The sequence below is a fragment of the Bombina bombina genome, chromosome 2, assembly GCF_027579735.1.
Source record: "Bombina bombina isolate aBomBom1 chromosome 2, aBomBom1.pri, whole genome shotgun sequence".
Classification (NCBI taxonomy): domain Eukaryota; kingdom Metazoa; phylum Chordata; class Amphibia; order Anura; family Bombinatoridae; genus Bombina; species Bombina bombina.
Genome location: NC_069500.1, coordinates 373319196 through 373344496, shown reverse-complemented (window position 1 = coordinate 373344496; position 25301 = coordinate 373319196). Strand labels below are relative to the sequence as shown.

Genomic DNA, 25301 nt, shown 5'->3' with positions numbered 1-25301 from the left:
GAAATGCAAGAGGATTCACCCAGCAGAGCTGCATATAGCTCCTCCCCTCTACGTCACTCCCAGTCATTCGACCAAGAATCAACGAGAAAGGAGAAACCAAGGGTGAAGTGGTGACTGGAGTATAATTTAAAAGATATTTACCTGCCTTAAAAAACAGGGCGGGCCGTGGACTGATCACACAACAGAAGAAAGGAATTTATCAGGTAAGCATAAATTATGTTTTCTTCTGTTATGTGTGATCAGTCCACGGGTCATCATTACTTCTGGGATACCAATACCAAAGCAAAAGTACACGGATGACGGGAGGGATAGGCAGGCTCATTATACAGAAGGAACCACTGCCTGAAGAACCTTTCTCCCAAAAATAGCCTCAGAAGAAGCAAAAGTGTCAAATTTGTAAAATTTGGAAAAAGTATGAAGCGAAGACCAAGTTGCAGCCTTGCAAATCTGTTCAACAGAGGCCTCATTCTTAAAGGCCCAAGTGGAAGCCACAGCTCTAGTAGAATGAGCTGTAATTCTTTCAGGAGGCTGCTGTCCAGCAGTCTCATAGGCTAAACGAATTATGCTACGAAGCCAGAAGGAGAGAGAGGTAGCCGAAGCCTTATGACCTCTCCTCTGACCAGAGTACACGACAAACAGGGAAGACGTTTGTCGAAAATCCTTAGTTGCCTGCAAGTAGAACTTGAGGGCACGAACTACATCCAGATTGTGTAGAAGACGTTCCTTCTTTGAAGAAGGATTCGGGCACAGGGAAGGAACCACGATCTCTTGATTGATGTTCCTGTTAGTGACTACCTTAGGTAAGAACCCAGGTTTAGTACGCAGAACTACCTTATCTGAATGAAAAATCAAATAAGGAGAATCACAATGTAAAGCTGATAACTCAGAGACTCTCCGAGCCGAAGAAATAGCCATTAAAAATAACACTTTCCAAGATAACAACTTTATATCAATGGAATGAAGGGGTTCAAACGGAACTCCTTGTAGAACGTTAAGAACAAGGTTTAAACTCCATGGCGGAGCAACAGTTTTAAACACAGGCTTGATCCTAGCTAAAGCCTGACAAAAGGCCTGGACGTCTGGATTTTCTGACAGACGCCTGTGCAACAAGATGGACAGAGCTGAGATCTGTCCCTTTAATGAACTAGCCGATAAACCCTTTTCTAAACCTTCTTGTAAAAAGGACAATATCCTAGGAATCCTAACCTTACTCCAGGAGTAACCTTTGGATTCGCACCAGTATAGGTATTTACGCCATATCTTATGGTAAATCCTTCTGGTAACAGGCTTCCTAGCCTGTATCAGGGTATCAATAACCGACTCAGAAAAACCACGTTTTGATAAAATCAAGCGTTCAATTTCCAAGCAGTCAGCTTCAGAGAAGTTAGATTTTGATGTTTGAATGGACCCTGTATCAGAAGGTCCTGTCTTAGAGGTAGAGACCAAGGCGGACAGGATGACATGTCCACTAGATCTGCATACCAAGTCCTGCGTGGCCATGCAGGCGCTATTAGGATCACTGATGCTCTCTCCTGTTTGATTTTGGCAATCAATCGAGGAAGCAGCGGGAAGGGTGGAAACACATAAGCCATCCCAAAGTTCCAAGGTGCTGTCAAAGCATCTATCAGAACCGCTCCCGGATCCCTGGATCTGGACCCGTAGCGAGGAAGTTTGGCGTTCTGGCGAGACGCCATGAGATCTATCTCTGGTTTGCCCCAACGTCGAAGTATTTGGGCAAAGACCTCCGGATGAAGTTCCCACTCCCCCGGATGAAAAGTCTGGCGACTCAAGAAATCCGCCTCCCAGTTCTCCACTCCCGGGATGTGGATTGCTGACAGGTGGCAAGAGTGAGACTCTGCCCAGCGAATTATCTTTGATACTTCCATCATTGCTAGGGAGCTTCTTGTCCCTCCTTGATGGTTGATGTAAGCTACAGTCGTGATGTTGTCCGACTGAAACCTGATGAACCTCCGAGTTTTTAACTGGGGCCAAGCCAGAAGGGCATTGAGAACTGCTCTCAATTCCAGAATGTTTATTGGCAGGAGACTTTCCTCCTGATTCCATTGTCCCTGAGCCTTCAGAGAATTCCAGACAGCGCCCCAACCTAGTAGGCTGGCGTCTGTTGTTACAATTGTCCAGTCCGGCCTGCTGAATGGCATCCCCCTGGACAGATGTGGCCGAGAAAGCCACCATAGAAGAGAGTTTCTGGTCTCTTGATCCAGATTCAGAGTAGGGGACAAGTCTGAGTAATCCCCAATCCACTGACTCAGCATGCACAATTGCAGCGGTCTGAGATGTAGACGTGCAAAGGGTACTATGTCCATTGCTGCTACCATTAAGCCTCCATGCATTGAGCTACTGACGGGAGTTGAATGGAATGAAGGACACGGCATGCATTTAGAAGCTTTGTTAATCTGTCTTCTGTCAGATAAATCTTCATTTCTACAGAATCTATAAGAGTCCCCAAGAATGGAACTCTTGTGAGAGGAAAGAGAGAACTCTTCTTTTCGTTCACTTTCCATCCATGCGACCTTAGAAATGCCAGAACTAACTCTGTATGAGACTTGGCAGTTTGAAAGCTTGAAGCTTGTATCAGAATGTCGTCTAGGTACGGAGCTACCGAAATTCCTCGCGGTCTTAGTACCGCCAGAAGGGCACCCAGAACCTTTGTGAAGATTCTTGGAGCCGTAGCCAATCCGAATGGAAGAGCTACAAACTGGTAATGCCTGTCTAAGAAGGCAAACCTTAGATACCGGTAATGATCTTTGTGAATCGGTATGTGAAGGTAAGCATCCTTTAAATCCACTGTGGTCATGTACTGACCCTTTTGGATCATGGGTAAGATTGTCCGAATAGTTTCCATTTTGAACGATGGAACTCTTAGGAATTTGTTTAGGATCTTTAAATCTAAGATTGGCCTGAAAGTTCCCTCTTTTTTGGGAACCACAAACAGGTTTGAGTAAAACCCTTGTCCTTGTTCCGACCGCGGAACCGGATGGATCACTCCCATTAATAACAGATCTTGTACACAGCGTAGAAACGCTTCTTTCTTTATCTGGTTTGTTGACAACCTTGACAGATGAAATCTCCCTCTTGGGGGAGAGAATTTGAAATCTAGAAGGTATCCCTGAGATATGATCTCTAGCGCCCAGGGATCCTGAACATCTCTTGCCCAAGCCTGGGCGAAGAGAGAGAGTCTGCCCCCCACTAGATCCGGTCCCGGATCGGGGGCCCTCGATTCATGCTGTCTTAGGGGCAGCAGCAGGTTTCCTGGCCTGCTTGCCCTTGTTCCAGGACTGGTTAGGTTTCCAGCCTTGTCTGTAACGAGCAACAGCTCCTTCCTGTTTTGGTGCAGTGGAAGTTGGTGCTGCTCCTGCTTTGAAATTCCGAAAGGGACGAAAATTAGACTGTCTAGCCTTAGCTTTGTCTTTGTCTTGAGGCAGGGCGTGGCCCTTACCTCCTGTAATGTCAGCGATAATTTCTTTCAAACCGGGCCCAAATAAAGTTTGCCCCTTGAAAGGTATATTAAGTAATTTGGACTTAGAAGTTACATCAGCTGACCAGGATTTTAGCCACAGCGCCCTACGTGCCTGAATGGCGAATCCTGAGTTCTTAGCCGTAAGTTTGGTTAAATGTACTACGGCCTCCGAAATGAATGAATTAGCTAGTTTAAGGACTCTAAGCCTGTCCGTAATGTCGTCCAGCGTAGCTGAACTAAGGTTCTCTTCCAGAGACTCAATCCAAAATGCTGCCGCAGCCGTAATCGGCACGATGCATGCAAGGGGTTGCAATATAAAACCTTGTTGAACAAACATTTTCTTAAGGTAACCCTCTAATTTTTTATCCATTGGATCTGAAAAAGCACAGCTATCCTCCACCGGGATAGTGGTACGCTTAGCTAAAGTAGAAACTGCTCCCTCCACCTTAGGGACCGTTTGCCATAAGTCCCGTGTGGTGGCGTCTATTGGAAACATCTTTCTAAATATTGGAGGGGGTGAGAACGGCACACCGGGTCTATCCCACTCCTTAGTAACAATTTCAGTTAGTCTCTTAGGTATAGGAAAAACGTCAGTACTCGCCGGTACCGCAAAGTATTTATCCAACCTACACAATTTCTCTGGTATTGCAACAGTGTTACAATCATTAAGAGCCGCTAAAACCTCCCCTAGTAATACACGGAGGTTCTCCAATTTAAATTTAAAATTTGAAATATCTGAATCCAATCTGTTTGGATCAGAACCGTCACCCACAGAATGAAGCTCTCCGTCCTCATGCTCTGCAAGCTGTGACGCAGTATCAGACATGGCTCTAGTATTATCAGCGCACTCTGTTCTCACCCCAGAGTGATCACGCTTGCCTCTTAGTTCTGGTAATTTAGCCAAAACTTCAGTCATAACAGTAGCCATATCTTGTAATGTTATCTGTAATGGCCGCCCAGATGTACTAGGCGCCACAATATCACGCACCTCCCTGGCGGGAGATGCAGGTACTGCCGCGTGAGGCGAGTTAGTCGGCATAACTCTCCCCTCGCTGTTTGGTGAAATTTGTTCAATTTGTACAGATTGGCTTTTATTTAAAGTAGCATCAATACAGTTAGTACATAAATTTCTATTGGGCTCCACCTTGGCATTGGAACAAATGACACAGGTATCTTCCTCTGAATCAGACATGTTTAACACACTAGCAAATAAACTTGCAACTTGGTTACAATCTTATTTAACAAAAACGTACTGTGCCTCAAAGAAGCACTAAACGATTAAATGACAGTTGAAATAATGAACTGAAAAACAGTTATAGCATCAATCCTTGAAAACAACACAACTTTTAGCAAAGGTTTGTTCCCATTAGTAACGTAACAATAATTAAATTTGAAACATAAAAATTACAGAGCAACGTTTTTAATCACAGTCAATATATAAGTCTCACAGCTCTGCTGAGAGAATCTACCTCCCTCCAAAGAAGTTTGAAGACCCCTGAGTTCTGTTAGAGATGAACCGGATCATGCAGGAAATACAAGAGTAACTGACTGGAAATTTTTGATGCGTAGCAAAGAGCGCCAAAAACGGCCCCTCCCCCTCACACACAGCAGTGAGAGAGAAACGAAACGGTCACAATTAAAACAAGCAACTGCCAAGTGGAAAAATAATGCCCAAACATTTATTCACTCAGTACCTCAGAAAATGCAAACGATTCTACATTCCAGCAAAAACGTTTAACATAATAAATACCTATTAAAAGGTTTAATGTACTTTTTACAGAGTAATCCAGTGAAGTACCATCCCCAGAATACTGAAGTGTAGAGTATACATACATGTCATTATAACGGTATGGCAGGATTTTCTCATCAATTCCATTCAGAAAATAAAAACTGCTACATACCTCAATGCAGATTCATCTGCCCGCTGTCCCCTGATCTGAAGCTTTTACCTCCCTCAGATGGCCGAGAAACAGCAATATGATCTTAACTACTCCGGTTAAAATCATAGTAAAAACTCTGGTAGATTCTTCTTCAAACTCTGCCAGAGAGGCAATAACACGCTCCGGTGCTATTGTAAAATAACAAACTTTTGATTGAAGTTATAAAAACTAAGTATAATCACCATAGTCCTCTCACACATCCTATCTAGTCGTTGGGTGCAAGAGAATGACTGGGAGTGACGTAGAGGGGAGGAGCTATATGCAGCTCTGCTGGGTGAATCCTCTTGCATTTCCTGTTGGGGAGGAGTTATATCCCAGAAGTAATGATGACCCGTGGACTGATCACACATAACAGAAGAAAATTATCCACTTAGTATTATAGATAAAAGCTACAGAAGGGCTAGATTAGATGATAGGAACGGGTATTTTACCAATTCAAACAAACATTTGGGACAAGCAACTAATATTTTTAATGAAAATCCTCTTTTTATTACGCAATATAATTCTAATCATGAACTGATTAGAAATGTGCTGGCTAAACATTGGGACATTTTGATTAAGGATCCCATTTTGGGTAAGTCGATAGGCACCAAACCAAAAGTTGTCTACAGGAGAGCTCCCACCCTAAAGACCCTGCTTGCTCCTAGCAAGATAGTTAAACACAAGAGACAATCAGTTCTCACAACATCTAAGCCGATTGCACCAATCTTTGGTGCTTTCAGATGTAGAGCGAGCAGATGCAAGATGTGTCATTTGATTGACACCAAACAGAAATCTTTCCGTTCTACTATTACCAATAGATCATATTCTATCATTGGACACATCTCCTGTGCATCAACTTATGTTGTATATCTACTCACCTGTTTGTGTGGCATTCAATATGTGGGCCGAACCTGTAGGCGGTTCAGCACAAGGTGGTCTGAACATAAACGTAATATGAGGAAGAATTACAAACACCATAGTGTCTCTAGACACTGTAACATCATGCACAATGGTGATACCAATTGCTTCTCTGTGACCCCTTTAGAACATGTACCTAAATCCTATATCTATAATAGGTATTTTAGATTAAGACAAAGAGAAACATATTGGATCCATGTTTTGAAATGTATGCATCCAGATGGGTTAAATTTGTGTATTGATCTAGCAGCCTTCCATTAACTAGGGCCAACCACTAGAGCTGTATCCAGTTACCTATCCCACACTATACCCCTTCCACCCTAGTACCTAGTTCAGTTAGCGATCAGTGACTCGTAATACTGTCTGATTTATTTTAGTTACATTAGTAGCAGGCTGTATATAGGACCCAAAATTTTATTGGACCTGTAAATTGTCCTTTTATATGTTCCTTTGATTTTATGTTGGTCTCTCCAGTCCTATCCCACTTCTATTTATCTCCCCTCCATTGATCGTCCCTTTTTAAAACTATCCCCTTTTATTTAGTAATTGCCATCTAGCCTCCCTTTATCCAATTAGATTGGACCATTGGCACATACTCCTGATATTTTAACAGTACCTTCTTTGTTATTTATTACTTCCTTGATTCGAGTTTTTTATTGACACTCGGATATTATGATATACTGTCACTTTTTTAATACTCATGTTATCCGATTTTATATTAAATTATGATCTTAATTTTTGAGCGATTCAATTCTTTATGTTTTATGTTGTTATAGGAATATCTATTATATGTATGATCTGTATGGATAGATTAAATATGAACAATCAATGTTGATCCAGAATGTTATTAATGTATATTCATTTTTTGAGCATGTCAATTGTTGTTCCCAGTCCATCATTAGCTCCGGCTCCTTAGACACCTCCCTCTATGATTAACATCCTATCACTAAGCTATCTTCATACGGAGGTGTGTCAGCAGCTGGAGTTTTGTGATTGGCACAGGTGTGTTATAAATAGAGCAGGTACATTCATGTATTAGTATCAGCCTGATGAAACGACTATATGTTGAGAAACACGTTGCTGGACGCATGTTTTTATCTGTTTATACTCAATAAATATTTCTTTGAGTATATCACACCTGCATTATTTCTATTATTGTTGCCGTTGGTGCAAATTTGGTTCTGTTCCTGATTCCCCCTTGGAGGTCCGCTGTGCCGAGTTTCCATCAACTCTATTGGTTCCTCTGCTGGGTCGACTGACGCTGTCTGCTGAGTGACGTCTGCCTTAGCTCACTGAGCTTGCGCTGTCTGATGGGCGACTTTTGGTTCCGTCCTGTATGTTTGGGTACACGTTTGTACCGCCGCTCTTGTGAGTAATACTCTGTGGGGGGGGGGGGGTTCGCTGTTTCTGTTCTCCATTGTTGCTCAAGACGATACTTGTCCCATGAGGCGCCTCTTCTATCTGTCATCCACAGGTTCCCGACGTTCATCTACAACTTCTAAGAGAGCTGCTTGGATTGCTGGTTGCTGAATCCGCCATTTTCTACATGCTGTTGATCATTTGCGCACTTCTATAGAGACTCCGCTGTTCTCTTTTCTTTTTTCACATAGCTGTAAAAAGCTGACTAGAAAATATCACCTGAACATCTCTATGTAAAAAAGAAAGATATTTTACCTCAAAAGTTCCTCAGTAGCCACCTCCCATTGTAAAGGATTTCTAAGCAGCATTTTAGTGTGTCTGTCCTAGGACAGCTTAGGGGATGAGCCTCATGCACTCTCATATTATTTCACCAATCAGGTAAAGGAAGCTTACTATGAAATCTCATGAGAGTTAAGTGAAATCTCATGAGATCACAGTAAAAGAGTTCATGACCTCAGCACTGCTGATGCTGATTGGCTGCGGTTCATTTCTTCATTTTTTTTAAAAATTTTACCTGCAGCTGGGAGCAGCCGATTATAACTTTTTACACAGAACTTACTCTGCTGAGCTGAGGAAATTGTGTGGTAAAATATCTTCCTTTTTTACATAGAGATGCTCAGGTGATATTTTCCTGTCAGCTTTTTACAGTTATACTGTATCAGTTTCAAGTGATTTACCATATGAGTATTATGTCCCTTTAATTACCTATTCCCCAGTTTTGCATAAACAACACAGTTCTAATAATTCACGTTTTACCTCTGTATTACCTTGTATCTAAACCTCTGCAGACTGCCCCTTATTTCAGTTCTTTTGACAGACTTGCACTTTAGCCAGTCAGTGCGCACTCCTCGGTAAATTCACGTGCATGAGCTCAATGCTATCTATATGAAACACGTGAATTAACTCCCTCTAGTGGTGAAAAACTGTCAAAAAGCATTTAAAAATTAGAGGTAGCCTTCAAGGTCTATGAAATTAGCATATAAACCTTCTAAATTTAGCTTTCAACTAATAATACCAAGAGAACAAAGCAAAATTTGTGCTAAAAGTAAATTGGAAAGTTGTTTAACATTACATGCCCTGTTTGAATCATGAAAGTTTTTTTTGGACCTGACTGTCCCTTTAATTTTGACTTGAGTGTGCCTTTAAATGGATTGGAATATAGAATGACAAAAAAAAAAAACTTTCCAATTTACTTTATGTTACCAATTTTGCTTAGCTCCCTTGGTATCCTTTGTTAAAGGGTAATCCTAAGTGAGCTGAGAAGCAAAAATGTGTCTCTAGCCATCTGGCAGCAGTGTTTGAAACATTGTTATACAAACACTGCTGCCATAGACTTCTAAAGACACCTGCCCTTTCCTGAGCTATCAGCCTACCTAGCATTACTCTTTAACAAAAGGATATCAAGAGAGAAAATTGACAATAGAAGTAAATTGAAAAGTATTTTTTAAAATAATTTTCTCTATTTGAATCAGGAATGTTTTATTTTTGACTTTACTGATCCTTTAAGAGATTTTGCAACTTTGCTTACTTGTTTTTAAGAACTGTCTTCTTCAACCTATATCTTTATCTATAGGGACGATCGGAACAGCCAATCGGAATTCGAGCTCAATCTGATTGGATCAGCCAATCGGATTGAACTTGAATCGGATTGGCTGATTCAATCAGCCAATCAGATTTTTTCCTACCTTAATTCCTATTGGCTGATAGAATCTTATCAGCCAATCGGAATTCGAGGGACGCCATCTTGGATGACGTCACTTAAAGGAACCTTCATTTGTCGTCTAGTCGTCGGGAGAAGAGGATGTTCCGTGCCGGAGGTCTTGAAGATGGAGCCGCTCCTCGTCGGATGGATGAAGATAGAAGATGCCGCTTGGATGAAGATGTTTGCCGGTCCGGATGTCCTCTTCTGCCCGGATAGGATGAAGACTTCTGCCGCTCCAGATGTCTTCTTTTGGTCCATCGCTGCTCGGCTGAGTGAAGACGACTCAAGGTAGGGAGATCTTCAGTGGGGTAGTGTAAGGCTTATTTAAGGGGGGTTTGGGTTAGAGTAGGGGTATGTGGGTGGTGGGTTGTAATGTTGGGGGGTGGTATTGTGTTTTTTTTTACAGGCAAAAGAGCCGATTTCTTTGGGGCATGCCCCGCAAAAAGCCCTTTTAAGGGCTGGTAAGGTAATAGAGCTGTTAACTATTTTAATTTAGATTAGGGAATTTTTTTATTTTGGGGGGCTTTGTTATTTTATTAGGGGGCTTAGAGTAGGTGTAATTAGCTTAAAATTCTTGTAATCTTTTTTTATTTTTTGTAATTTAGTGGGGTTTTTTGTAATTTAGTTTAGTAGTTAGTGTAGTTAATTGATTTAATTTATTTATTGATAGTGTACTGTTAGGTTTAATTGTAACTTAGGTTAGGATTTATTTTACAGATAATTTTGTAATTATTTTAACTAGGTAGCTATTAAATAGTAAATAACTATTTAATAGCTATTGTACCTTGTTAAAATAAATACAAAGTTGCCTGTAAAATAAATATAAATTCTAAAATATCTACAATATAATTATTCGTTATATTGTAGCTATATTAGGGTTTATTTTACAGGTAAGTATTTAGTTTTAAATAGGAAGACTTTAGTTAATAATATTTAATTTATTTCGTTAGATAAAAATTATATTTAATTTAGGGGGGTGTTAGGGTTAGACTTAGCTTTAGGAGTTAATACATTTATTAGAGTAGCGGCGAGGTCCGGTCGGCAGATTAGGGGTTAATACTTGAAGTTAGGTGTCGCTTTATTATAGGGTTTGCGAGGCGGGAGTGCGGCGGTTTAGGGGTTAATACATTTATTATAGTGGCAGCGAGGTCCGGTCATATTAGGGGTTAATAAGTGTAGGTAAAGTAGCGGCGACGTGGGGGGGGGGGGCAGATTAGTGGTTAATAAATATAATATAGGGGTCGGCGATGTTAGGGGCAGCAGATTAGGGGTACATAGGTATAATGTAGGTTGCGGCGGTGTCCGGAGCGGCAGATTAGGGGTTAACAATAAAATGCAGGGGTCAGCGATAGCGGGGGCGGCAGATTAGGGGTTAATAAGTGTAAGGTTAGGGGTGTTAGACTCGGGGTACATGTTAGGGTGTTAGGTGCAGACTTAGAAAGTTTTTCCCCATAGGAAACAATGGGGCTGCGTTAGGAGCTGAACGCTGCTTTTTTGCAGGTGTTAGGTTTTTTTTCAGCCCAAACTGCCCCATTGTTTCCTATGGGAATATCGTGCACGAGCACGTTTTTCCAGCTAGCCGCTACCGTAAGCAACGCTGGTATTGAGAGTTGAAGTGGCAGTAAATATGCCTGTACGCTCCATTTTTGGAGCCTAACGCAGCCCTTCAGAGAACTCTCAATACCAGCGTTATTTAAAAGGTGCGGGGGGGGGGAAAAACACACGTAGCTAACGCACCACTTTGGCCGCAAAACTCTAAATCTAGCTGTTAAAATAATTCAATTAAAAGTGGATTCTAAGGTACAGACTCTTCCCTGATTGGTCCGGCTTTTATTTAAAAAAGTCGGATAAACATATACTTTTCTTTGTTTTTATTTTGCTCTTTTACCTTTGTTTTGCTCAAAGGTGCCCCCAACTGATGCTGAGGCATCCAGTTATTGGCCAGTAAAATGGGGACACCATCTGCAGGCCTTTTTTTTAGCTTCAGATATACAACAATGTAATAATGATCTGTAGTCTAGACATGTTATGGATCTTTTTTGTTTTCCTTATTGTAGAGTTCAGCCTTAATGCCTTTAGCTCTTTGCAATCAATAAATTATTTAAATGGTTTATAAAAAAAAAAAAAAAAGAAGTTATTTTTGTGATTAAGACCTACTGGTCCTAGGTAATCAGTCACATGAAATGAACACTTGGTTGCAACATTGACTTCATATGCTTTTAAATTATCCCCTAAAATAGCGTGTAAATACAGGAGAAGTGGACCGAGCGCTACACCCAGGGCCTTAAGCTTACTAACTATATAGCCTCCTAGTAGGCTAACAATACAAAAGTTAAAATGGGGAGAGAGTAAGCGCTAAAAAGCTTAAAAGGCTAGTAAAAGGTACATTTAATACATATAAAAATTTACAAATGGCAATCAGACGCATGGATCCATGTCTGACTTAACAAAAAAAAATATATATATAATAAACAAATCTAAAAATATCCAATGGAGTATAGCATGTGACGCTGACTTAGTGAGCCAGTGATGAGGAGTTAGGACATGTACATTCAATAATATAAACAACCTAAGTGAGTGATTGAGTGCACACAATAGCTTTCAACAAAGAAAAATAGCATTCACAAAAAATAGTGTTCACAAAAATGGCGTACATAAAAAATGTTCAAATGTTCAACCGGTTATATGTAAGTGAATCCAGTAGTGTTTCCTCCAAAGTGACGTGTAGAAATATAACGTGAAGTCAATAATAGTAGAATGTAAACGTTGAGTGGGGTCAAATTATTGTGGTTCAGCTGCTAAATTAAAAAATTGTAAATCCGTGAGGTGTATAAAAATAAAAATAACTTGTGAAAAAATCCACGTGGAAAACTTGAATTCAAATGATAGACAAAGGTCAAAAATCAAAAGACAAAAATATCAAAAGACAAAAATAGAAAATCAGTGATAATATTAAAAAGCACTAAAGATCTAGTGAAAACAAATCCTTAATTCAGATGTTAAAAATCCTTGGTAAGATCCATAACAAACAAATACATCGATAAAATACCTAAAAGGGAACAAAAGAGAAACAAATAGTGCAACACTGTATATGATATATAATATAGGTAATTAAAACCAAGCTCACCAGTATGCCAACGCGTTTCGGCCTAGACTAGGCCTTTCTCAAGACTATACTGTATCAGAAAATCTGGGAGCTTTAAGTAGGGTCAGTGTTGAAATGATTGGTGCTGTTTTGGCGCCATTTTTAGAGGCACCTCCCTTTCCTGTTTCACCCATTGCATCTCTGGGATATTTCCTATGTTATGTTTCCTGTTTCACCCATTGCATCTCTGGGATATTTCCTATGTTATGTTTCCTGTTTCACCCATTGCATCTCTGGGATATTTCCTATGTTATGTTTCCTGTTTCACCCATTGCATCTCTGGGATATTTCCTATGTTATGTTTCCTGTTTCACCCATTGCATCTCTGGGATATTTCCTATGTTATGTTTATGTTTTCCCATCTTAAAGGTTAATTGGTTCCTATTATTGCCACAAATTCTAGTATAAATCTAGATTTTCCTATTTATTTGTTTTTTATTTTCATTATTAGGTAATAGTAGCGTTTGGTCAATGTTGTTATTATATTCTGTGTTAACTCAGCTAGTTTTCTGGGCGGGTTTCCCCTTTCTTTGGGCTCAAATTGCTTATTTATTTACATGGACTGGTTCTCATTTATGAATTGCCCCTGTTGATGTCAAAAACTTAATTTCAAATGCGATCTTATTTTGAAAATTGCTATGACCGGAAGTGGCCTGGTATCGCGGCATCAACTTCCGTTTTAGCTTTTGGGAGACATTGTTTATTCGATTCACCGGTCTCTATCATGTGACCGGAAGTTCTTTGGTCCACCGGTCTGCATCATATGACCGGAAGGTGCAGCATCATATTCCCCATTGACTTATGGGATATGTAGTTCCCTCACTTATTAGGACTACAGATCTTTCTCAGATATTCGGTATTACCCGATCTTACTATGGCTCATTGTCTCACTCTACAAGCATTTTGCAACTACCCACAAGGGGAATCTGAAAGATTTTAGTTATTTTGGGATACAGAAGGTCAAAAAAGACTGGAGAGGAGGAAACCATGAGCAAAAACTACTATTCAATGAGTCAAGATGGATATTTATGATGGACTGTCTATACCCTAGAGGTTTAAATCAGAAAGAAGACCTTGCACACCTGATCTCCATTAAATGACATCTATTAAATAACAACCACCATCCATCTCTGAGTGTTCAAATATGATATGACCTAAGTTAAGAGAGATAGGATCCCAACATGCGACCGCTAAGTTGGTTACCCCACACAGTATCCCAACTAAATATTTACCTCTGCATTCATCACTATTTTCTATGTACCTATAAAAGGGAGATCGAATACATGAAAGCTATAAACTAGAGTGGAAGTGAAAATCGAAAATACTAACCCTCTCCGTTTCCTATAAAAACCAAGGGAAATGTAAAAATTCAGAGTGGGCATAATACTTGTTCTGTATTACAAAATGTTAGTCGCTCATTAAAGAACAAAATCATATCAGAGAGAGAGAAACATAACATCAGGCATAGGACAATTTGGTCACAAAGATACATCAGCACCAATGAGTAAATATACAAGCATAAGTACATTTGTCAAGTAATTAACACCTGGCAACAGATCCATACACGGGAATAATAGACCTAAAGAATTGCGACAATGTCGTATTGAATACACCCAGCTTTGTCAAACTGAACACATTCAGTATGACAACTTTAAAATTGTCATATTGAACTAAAAAAGTATCATAGAAAAGAAAAAAACCTGTATTCATACACTGGTCTATACATAACAATCCAATGTAGGACTACTTAATGTGTGAAATGAAATATCATAATTTGAAGATTTTGTATCTTGTATCCTCTACCCCACGTCTGCCCCAAAGTCAAACAGAAGCCATCACTTTGAGTGTATTTACGTCTGATCTTACACCAGCTGATTTCTGGTTAATGGTCACCTAAAGTCCTTTATATACACGTACAAATGTAATGAAACCCTCCCAATTAGATTTGAGCTTACACCTTCACTGTGAACAGATAGGAAGATCCTTGATCCCTCTTGAGACATTACAGTTTGTCATCCCACCATCGGCGGTGAGATACAGCATTAGGATGCAATAAACGTCTCACAATGTTAAGTTAGATAAACATTGCAGGTCTATACTTTATCAAGGTCATATATGACTCAATGGCTCCTTGAGAATACCCATAGGCTTTATTTTCAAAAGAACTAGAAGGAAGCAGTGAAACGGCTATCCATTACGAAAGTATGAACAAATAAAAGTAAATTGTAAAGCTATTCAATATTAGGATCCAAGAATGTGCCTAGAATTAAGAAAGTGAGTTTTATTAGGATCCAAGAATGTGCTTAGAATTAATATAGCGAGTTTTATTAGAAGCAGTTTTACTATAAGCAGTGACAGATTAGCATTGTAAGAAATTACATACATTATTCAAAGAATTGACTATTCCCAGTAACCGATTCTATTACATATTGGCACATTGACTCTGACATTATATGTTATAGACACAGAGACAATGAGCCATAGTAAGATCGGGTAATACCGAATATCTGAGAAAGATCTGTAGTCCTAATAAGTGAGGGAACTAATGGGGAATATGATGCTGCACCTTCCGGTCATATGATGCAGACCGGTGGACCAAAGAACTTCCGGTCACATGATAGAGACCGGTGAATCGAATAAACAATGTCTCCCAAAAGCTAAAACGGAAGTTGATGCCACGATACCAGGCCACTTCCGGTCATAGCAATTTTCAAAATAAGATCGCATTTGAAATTAAGTTTTTGACATCAACAGGGGCAATTCATAAATGAGAACCAGTCCATGTAAATAAATAAGCAATTTGAGCCCAAAGAAAGGGGAAACCCGCCCAGAAAACTAGCAGAGTTAACACAGAATATAATAATAACAACATTGACAAAACGCTACTATTACCTAATAATGAAAATAAAAAACAAATAAATAGGAAAATCTAGATTTATACTAGAATTTGTGGCAATAATAGGAACCAATTAACCTTTAAGATGGGAAAACATAAACATAACATAGGAAATATCCCAGAGATGCAATGGGTGAAACAGGAAACATAACATAGGAAATATCCCAGAGATGCAATGGGTGAAACAGGAAAGGGAGGTGCCTCTAAAAATGGCGCCAAAACAGCACCAATCATTTCAACACTGACCCTACTTAAAGCTCCCAGATTTTCTGATACAGTATAGTCTTGAGAAAGGCCTAGTCTAGGCCGAAACGCATTGGCATACTGGTGAGCTTGGTTTTAATTACCTATATTATATATCATATACAGTGTTGCACTATTTGTTTCTCTTTTGTTCCCTTTTAGGTATTTTATCGATGTATTTGTTTGTTATGGATCTTACCAAGGATTTTTAACATCTGAATTAAGGATTTGTTTTCACTAGATCTTTAGTGCTTTTTAATATTATCACTGATTTTCTATTTTTGTCTTTTGATATTTTTGTCTTTTGATTTTTGACCTTTGTCTATCATTTGAATTCAAGTTTTCCACGTGGATTTTTTTCACAAGTTATTTTTATTTTTATACACCTCACGGATTTACAATTTTTTAATTTAGCAGCTGAACCACAATAATTTGACCCACTCAACGTTTACATTCTACTATTATTGACTTCACGTTATATTTCTACACGTCACTTTGGAGGAAACACTACTGGATTCACTTACATATAACCGGTTGAACATTTGAACATTTTTTATGTACGCCAATTTTTGTGAACACTATTTTTTGTGAATGCTATTTTTCTTTGTTGAAAGCTATTGTGTGCACTCAATCACTCACTTAGGTTGTTTATATTATTGAATGTACATGTCCTAACTCCTCATCACTGGCTCACTAAGTCAGCGTCACATGCTATACTCCATTGGATATTTTTAGATTTGTTTATTATATATATTTTTTTTTTTTGTTAAGTCAGACATGGATCCATGCGTCTGATTGCCATTTGTAAATTTTTATATGTATTAAAATGTACCTTTTACTAGCCTTTTAAGCTTTTTAGCGCTTACTCTCTCCCCATTTTAGCGTGTAAATACAGATTTGCCTTAATTAAAATTATGTTACGCTGCACTTAAAACCTTATCCCTTTATATTGAAAAAGACAAGATGCCCATCTTCCACTAAATAGCAACACTCACGCTCCAACCTGAAAAACCTTATATTAAAGCAAATTAAAATGTATAAGGAGGACAGAAGCGACCTTACCTTGTACAATCTCATCATATATACTTATGATACATACATATACACACACACACATACCTTAGAGCGCACCCAATGCTGTAAAATATATCTGCCTACAGAATTAAATAGTATTTTTTCTATTAGTGATAAATTAATATAAAATATATAAAATGTAAGCAGCTATATTAAAAAAAAAAAAAAAAAAAAGGGATGAAATAAACTTATTTCTCACTTTTAGTCAAACAGTGAAAATCTAAATGACAGTGCTTTTTAAAAAATAAATGCTAACTCAAACATATGTTGCTACTAGAATTTAATAGTCATACAAATATACAGAGTACAATACAATATTTAAAACTAACAGAAATACTTGCACTTAAAGTTGGCAAAAATCACCATGATAAAAGCAAGTGGTTGAAGGACAAACGCAGACGGCCGGCCGACTCGTACACAAGCTCCACGCCTCTTCATCAGGTGATGTAATTTGATACTTTTATGCGTGTCATTATAATGCCTCCTTTACCTTTCTATTACTGCAATGAAAGTTTTCAACTAGAATTAAACTAACATGTACAGGTGGCCCTCGTTTTGCGCCGGTTCAATTTGCGCCGTTTCAGAATAACGCCCTTTATTTTCAGTCATGTGACTGCTAATGAAAAGCACTGAGAAGCAGCACATTGATTAAAATAAGGGCAGTCCAGTAGGTGGAGCTGTCCGATTGTGTTGCAGCAAAGATATGTAAGCCAAGCAGGCTGAATTTAATCAGTGTGAACAGATCAGACCTGAGCTATCGAGCAGCTCTCAAAGCAACAAGATCTAGCAGCCGGTTTGCATGGGCAGATAGAGAGTACATTATCAAATTCTGTTTTTGATAAATTTCTATTGTGCATTTCGAATTTCTATTCATTAATAGAAAAATGTGAGAATTTGCTAAACGCTCAGAATTCTCGCTCTCTGGAATAAAATAGGGTTGGTCACTGTAAAGAGGATGTCATCTGCGTACATGGAGACCTTGAAGTTATTAGTTTCTAATTTCATACATGAGATTTGTTGATTATTTCTGATATGTAAGGCCAGAATTTCAATGCAGAGTATAAAAAGCAAAGGGGAAAGGGGACATCCTTGTCTTGTGCCATTATGGATGATGAAGTTCTCTGAAAGGACTCCATTCACTCTAACCTTTGCTGTGGGTTGTTGGTATAGGCTTTGAATGTGTTTGAGCATATTACCTAATCCTATTTTCTAAAGGGTGGCATATAAAAACTCCCAATTTAATCGATCAAAAGCCTTTTTTGCCGTCTGTAGAGATTAGGACTGTTTTAAATTAGAGAACTTGGCAACGTCTATTAGTTGTAATGCATGAATAGGGTTATCCCTGGCTTCTCTAACAGGGATAAACCTGTATTAAGCCTGTCAGCTATAATTTTTTAAATAAAGTTTCAAAATCTGTGTTTAATAAGGAAATTGGCCTATAGTTGCCAAGGAGATAGTTCAGATTTCCAGGTTTTTGGATAACAGACATGGGCTTCTAAACAAGATTGGGGTAATTGGCTATTCCTATCAATGGAACAAAATAAGGCTAATAGGTGTGGAGCCAAGAGATTGTTCAAAGTTTTGTAATATTTATTGGAAAGACCATCAGACCAGGGCACCTGATACTACTTTTTAACTAAAGTCAGAAATCTAGGAGTGAGCCCAAAAAGTTACGAGCCAAAAATGTTTTGGACAAACGCCCATTGAATATACAGCTGAATGCAAACGTTTGGGCACCCTTGGCCAAAAAATAGTGTTAAATTTTCCAAGTGAAAAGGTTAACAGAACATCTGCAGTGAACAAACTTGACACACTCTTGCAAATGTTATATATACTATTTTATTTTCGATCTATTAAATTCAGAAAATAGTAATTGTACATTAAAATTTGCAGAAGTTGATCCTCTAGCGATTTCCCCCGCCTAAGGTTTCAGAACCCTAAATTGTTTAAATTAAATTTGTTAGGCCTTGAACTAAGTCTAGTGGTGACAGTTCCAGACCTTAAAGGAACATGAAACCCAACATTTTTTCTTTCACTATTTAGATAGAGCATATCATTTTAAAAAATACTTTTTAATTTACTTCTATTATCAAATTTTGCTTCACTCGTTTGGTTTCCTTTGTTGAAGCAACAATGCCCTACTGGGAGCTAGCTAAACACAACTGGTGAGCCAATGACAACAGGCATATGTGGAGCCACCAATCAGCAGCTAGCTTCCAGGACGGCATCACTGCTCCTGGGCCTACCTAGGTTTAGCTTTCAACAAAGAATACCAAGAAAACAAAGCAAATTTGATGATAAAAGTAAATTGGAAAGTTGTTTAAATTGCATGCCCTATCTGAATAATGAAAGTTAAAATTTTGACTTTACTGTTCCTTTAAGAAATGGAAGTCAAAAGGAATTGTTGACGTCAAGACAAGACCTGGAAGATCTTGGTTGAGGATAGGCGAATGTCTATTTTGGCATTTAAAAACAGCAGAACAAAATGTTCCCCTTGACGTTCAGTCTTATATTCAAAATGTTTCTACAGTTTAAATGTAAACTTTTGATTACTAAACATAGCATGTGCAAGAATTCAGTGCATACATATGAGATTGTGATTGGCTGATGGCTTTCATGTGATAAAGGAGCAGGGGAAATTAGAGAAAATGTTGAAAGTTGACAGAAAAAGAAAATCTACTACTCATTTCAAATTCAGAATAAGTGTTTTTACAGTGCCTTTATTATGCATTTAATGGTGTAACTGGTCTCAATCTGAAATATAACTGGAATAGTAGGCTGCAGGAGCCATTCATTTGATCAAATCTAATTTGGGCTCTGAGATGGCATGATGAAGGACACAGGATTCATACATCTGATCCAACAAAACACGTAGCTAGCACAATATGTATTAATTACAAATGAGAAAACATACAGCATGTTGTTTAAATCAGTATTTCCATTACTACTACAAAATTACGTAAGGGGGTCAAAAATATACCGAACATCAAGGTCTAATGTACATTTTTTTGTTACAGCTTCAAATGTAACATTCAAATTTTGAGAATATGTAAATAGCATACCCAATGTATGTACCCAAATCTTTGAGTTGTTGATATGAATGCTGCACATCAAATCACAATCTACTAGGCACCTTTTGTTATGACAATGAATGTCCTTATTTATTGCAGTGGATACAAAATGAACAGTAGAAATGTTTTCCAACAGAAAAACAAACCCCACAAACATGCCAAGGCATAGCACATGTTTCAAAACCAAACATGTCTGATGTTTAAGAAAGTAGTTAGACCAGAAAGTCATGTTTCAGCTACACGGCCTGATTTCATAATCATTTATGCCACACTCTCTTTTCAAAAGCACAGTAAAATCACTGTGAAACTGGATTCTCTTTGAAGGGAATAGAAACCCACATTTTATAGATAGAAAATACAATTTTTAAAAAAGTTTCAAATGTACTTATATTATCAAATTTGCTTTATTCTCATGCTATTCTTTGTGGAAGATATATATGAATAGGTACAGCGCACAGTTCTGGAGCTCTACATGAGAGTAAATAGTGCTGCCATCTAGTGCTCTTGATAACGCATAACATTGTTGCAAAAATGCTGCCATATAGTGCTCCTGTAAGCTCAGGAGCGTGCACGTCGTTAGCCATCTTGCAGCAGTGTTCGTAACAATGTTTATAGCAATGTTATACATGGTTGCAAAGTCTGCTGCCCTAGAATGCTAAATACATGTGCATGCTCCTATCAGCTGACCTAGGATTACTCTTCAACAAAGGATACCAAATGAACAAAACTAATTTGATAATAGAAGAAAAATAGGAAGTTGCATAAAATTGAATGTTCTATCTGAATCACGAACATTTAATTTTGACTTTACTGTAAACTATTTAAAGGGACATTCCGGTCAAAATTTAAATGCACATAGATGAATTTCATCTTTGCATAGAAACATATTTGCTATATACATGTATTGGCAAAAATGCTTCGAGTAAAAGTTATCACTGTTTTAGTGTTAACATTTTTCTCTGCATGTGAAGCATAGATAGATATTCTCAGTGCACTTTATATAATGCAGTTGCTCAGAGCACCAGTGAGGCTTGTATTATGTGAGCAATTAACAAATTAAGTCATTACCAGATGGTACAAGCATCTTAGGCTCTCTGAGCAAGTGCTGGGTTTAAAACGCTGGTGCACGGTGCATTCTTAACCCCTTGGCGACCGAGGACGTGTCAGGCACGTCCTAACAAAAAAAATACAGTTAAAGTGAAGGGTAAACGTTGATGGAATGAAAGCCCGTTTTTTAAAAATACTATTAAAAACAGGGGCACTTTCATTCATCAAAGTTTACAAAGCAGCCGTTTGATTTAAAAACTTACCTCTCTTCTTTGCACAGCCAGAGCAGCTTCCCCCTCCTGAAATCCTTTCTTCACACGTCATCATGACCTAATCCGGCTTCCTCCAATCACAGCATGGCCGTCAGGCAATGACTGCCCCCTGGGGGAAAGCCGTGATTGTAAGAAGCCAGATTAGTCATTGCTCACGTGTGAAGAGAGGAAATTTTTTTAAACAAAACTGCTGCTTTGTAAACCTTGATGAATGAGACTGCCCGTTTTTAATAGTATTTTTTTAAAAACTGGCTTTCATTCAAAGTTTACCTTCACTTTAAGGACCAAGGACGTGCCTAACACGTCCTCTGGAGTTTCAAGCGGTGGAAGACGATCGTGATCGCTTCCAGCCGCTTTTAAAAGGTATTGCAGTGATGCCCTCGATATTGAGGAATCACTGCAATATCTTTTTTTTTTTTAACCCCCGATGAAGAAGAGCCACTCTGTGGCCCTCTCTGCATCGGCCAGCGATGGTGCCGATCGTCCGGTGGGAGCCATTGCAGGGAGGCGGGTGGGTGGCCCATCGCTGGAGGATATCCGGTAGAGGGGGGCGGATCGCATGCGGGGGTGCCGGGAGCATGCACGGGATGCGCGGGCGGGAGGACGCACGGGGGAGGAAACAGGGTGGGACCACCTACACTATGGAACTTGTAAAGTGGAGGGAGAGGGGGGATAAATGTTATCCAAGGGATCTGGAAAGGGGGGGGGGCAGCTACACTACAGAAAAATTGGGATTATTATTTTTTAATAAAAAAAGCCAATTCATATACACACATACATTTTTTTTAACACAAAAACAAAAACAACATTTCTTTTATTTTAGTACTGGCAGACATTCCTGTCAGGACTTAAGATGATGGGCACATTGTGGGGGTGGGGGAGGGAAGAGAGTTGTTTGAAAGGGGTCAGGAGGGATCAGGCGGTGGGATGTGTCAGGTGGGAGGCTGATCTCTACACTAAAGCTAAAATTAACCCCTTCACTGCTGGGCATAATACAAGTGTGGTGCGCAGCGGCATTCTAATTACCAAAAAGCAATACCAAAGCCATATATGTCTGCTATTTCTGAACACATGGGATCCCAGAGAAGCATTTACAACCATTTGCCATAATTGCACAAGCTGTAAATAATTTCAGTGAGAAACCTAAAGTTTGTGAAAAAATTATTATTATTATTTTTTTTTTATTATTTGATCACATTGGCGGTGAAATGGTGCATGAAATATACCAAAACGGGCCTAGATCAATACTTTGGGTTGTCTACTAAAAATATATATATACACATGTCAAGGGATATTCAGGGATTCCTGACAGTGTTACTATTGCTAATTTTGAAAAAAAAAAATGGTTTGGAAATATCAAAGTGCTACTTGTACTTATTGCACTATAACTTGCAAAAAAGCAAAGAACTTGTAAATATTGGATATTACTAAACTCAGGACAAAATTTAGAAACTATTTAGCATGGGTGTTTTTTGGGGATTGTAGATGTGTAACAGATTTTGGGTGTCAAAGTTAGAAAAAGTGGGGGGGTTTTTTCAATTGTTTTATCATAATTTATAATTTTGTTTATAGTAAATTATAGGATATGATGAAAATAATGGTATCTTTAGAAAGTCCATTTATATGTGTGGGTACAGTAAATGAGTAAGAGGAAAATTACAGCTAAACGCAAACACCGCAGAAATGTAAAAATAGCCCTGGTCCCAAAAACACTTGAAACAGCTATAGCTTTTATTAGAAGCATTTTTGCTAATGCATCTATATTACAAAAAATAAAATAAAGCTTCTATTCAAAACTGAAATGCACCCATGTGGAGTCCAATTTGGGATAGAATGTCCCTTTAAATGAGTGTGTGTGTAACAGACTTTATTGCAAAATATGTAGATTACTTCAACCAAAATAGTATAACATTATCCAGATTACTGGTTATAATACATCTAAAGTATGTGCACTACTAATTATGCTTACCAGAAGTCCCACTTTTACTGGGATTGTCCCGGTTTGGAGGTACTGTCCCAGTGTCCCACCCAGTTGTTCATTCTGTCCCAGTAGGGTTGCCACCTCCAGGTTTCAAATCATGTGTGCGGGTTTCAGACCACCTGAAACCCGGACACATTATTCAAAATGACTGGATTGTGGCTCTCCAGCATAGTTGGATGCTGGTACTTTGTTACATACAGCCCTGCTTAGCTTAACGTTTGTGTCCTTCAAAAGATTACATTTAGTAATACAGGCTGAGTGAGAAGCATAGGGTTTTTTTAATTTTGTAGTACTACTTGGTTTATTTTTCTAAGAATGTAACACCCCCCCCCCCCCCGACCCCTTGTGACATTGCCAGTAATACACCTTTAGGGGAATCATATGGGTATGACTAGGAAGTGCAGACAGACAGGATTTTTGGCCTGGATCTTGCTTTACTTCATGCAGGATAGCATTTTGGCTATAATCTTCCTGCATTATGGTATAGAGTAGCCTCTTAAACAGCTTTAGCAGGTACGTGTTTCTTTTTTACTTTCATTCAATGTTGTATTTATGCCTTATCAGTATTTGGCTCTGTTCCTTAATTAGACACATAAAACACATATTACACTGAAGATATTAGATTGTGAAATTGATCATTATGAAAGTGATGATAATGCTTGATGTTTGGCATTATTTAGAATCTGAGATTTAGATTAATGATTTATTTTCCATGAAAACATAATGGTGCCTTTTTCACTAGGGGGTGGTGTTATGGTCTATTTAAACTGTGTGATTCACTTGTTTGACTGAGGAAGGGTAGAGTATCCACGAAACATTACACACATAAAAGCTACTACTTTAAAAGGACCGGTAATTTCCACGCCCCCTTGACCACGCTCCTGACCACAACCCCACTGGCACCGCACCAGGTGGTCCCAGTTTCACTTCTAAAAATTATGGTAAGCCTACTACTAATAATATTGCAGATTTTCATTTTTAGTTTAAAGGAAATAAAAGTAAACTTCAAATAATATTTAATAATGGTTTACAAGAAATTATAAAATACTTATAGGTTTTGTCTTGCAAATAAAATACAGCGTGCAGCTCTTTTACCACAGAAATGTTACAAACATTGAATTATTTAACAAATGGAAACACATGTAAAGGAATATGTATCAGGAAATATTAGCTCCATATTTGGTATTAACTCGCAAGGCCACTTATTTGGAGCATTTTAATAATTGTCATATTATCTCTAAGTGGGCATAGTGGCATATGTCGACGACGGTCTAATAAGACAATGACTGGTATGCATGATCAGAGATCTAAACATATGGGCTAGACTGTAGTGGGTCAAATAATATCCTATTTTATTCTGTTTTGCAGCAAGCATATAAATTATTAACCCCTCTACCACCACCCATGAGGCCTAAAATGCATTGTTTGCTAGTAATTGTGGTCAAACAGTAGCAGTGTCATCCCACCTTCTGTACAGCCCTCACGTTGTCCTCCCCGAAAATATTGCTCATGGTCTGATAGAAGCCGGCTGCAGCCTTGCGGAATGCGTTATTCTGTTTCTCAGGGCTACGGCTCCTGGCTGAATGGGCACACAGGGCCCCGGAGATGAGTAACAAAACCAGAAGGCATGACAGTTTGGGGCGCAGGAGATCCATGTCCGGGCAGCACTGACTGATAGAAATGTGCAAGGAATGCTTTGTACGAGCAGCAACACCTTCCTTCGCTTCCTCACCGAGCCGGAAGCACGGCCCCTTCCTATGTTCCGATTCGAACTCCTGCTGTGTGTGACAGTCAGAATGAACAGATCTCCGCCCCCACATCTTGGATTATTGCTGTTTTTTTAATTCATTCAATATTTACCCATTTAATAAATATGTAAATATTCTATGTCTGTAGTCTGTGCTCTTTATTTACGTCATCGTGTGAATGATTGTGGGCTCTTATGTGTATAAATCTAGTTTACACCTAAACTAACGCGTATGCTGGGCTCTGTTCCATGCTGTCGGCGTGAACCTTTGGCTCCGATTTAAAGCCAAATTGAAGGCTGATACTGCTTTCTTTTATGCATTTAATATAAAATAACATGGGTATGAAAGAAACGCATCCAATTATTTGTTGTTGGTTTTTTTCTCT

General features: G+C 38.8%; 1 protein-coding gene across 1 annotated transcript in view; it reads right to left on the bottom strand.

Moving 5' to 3' along the window:
* Window positions 1–24898, bottom strand: part of BRI3BP (BRI3 binding protein) — a 64633-nt gene extending 39735 nt beyond the window's left edge. Inside the window, exon 1 of the mRNA XM_053701848.1 lies at window positions 24635–24898. Within this exon, the coding sequence (XP_053557823.1) occupies window positions 24635–24823 (189 nt within the window). The 5' untranslated portion in view covers window positions 24824–24898. The remainder of the gene's footprint in view (window positions 1–24634) is intronic.
* Window positions 24899–25301: the final 403 nt, after the last annotated feature.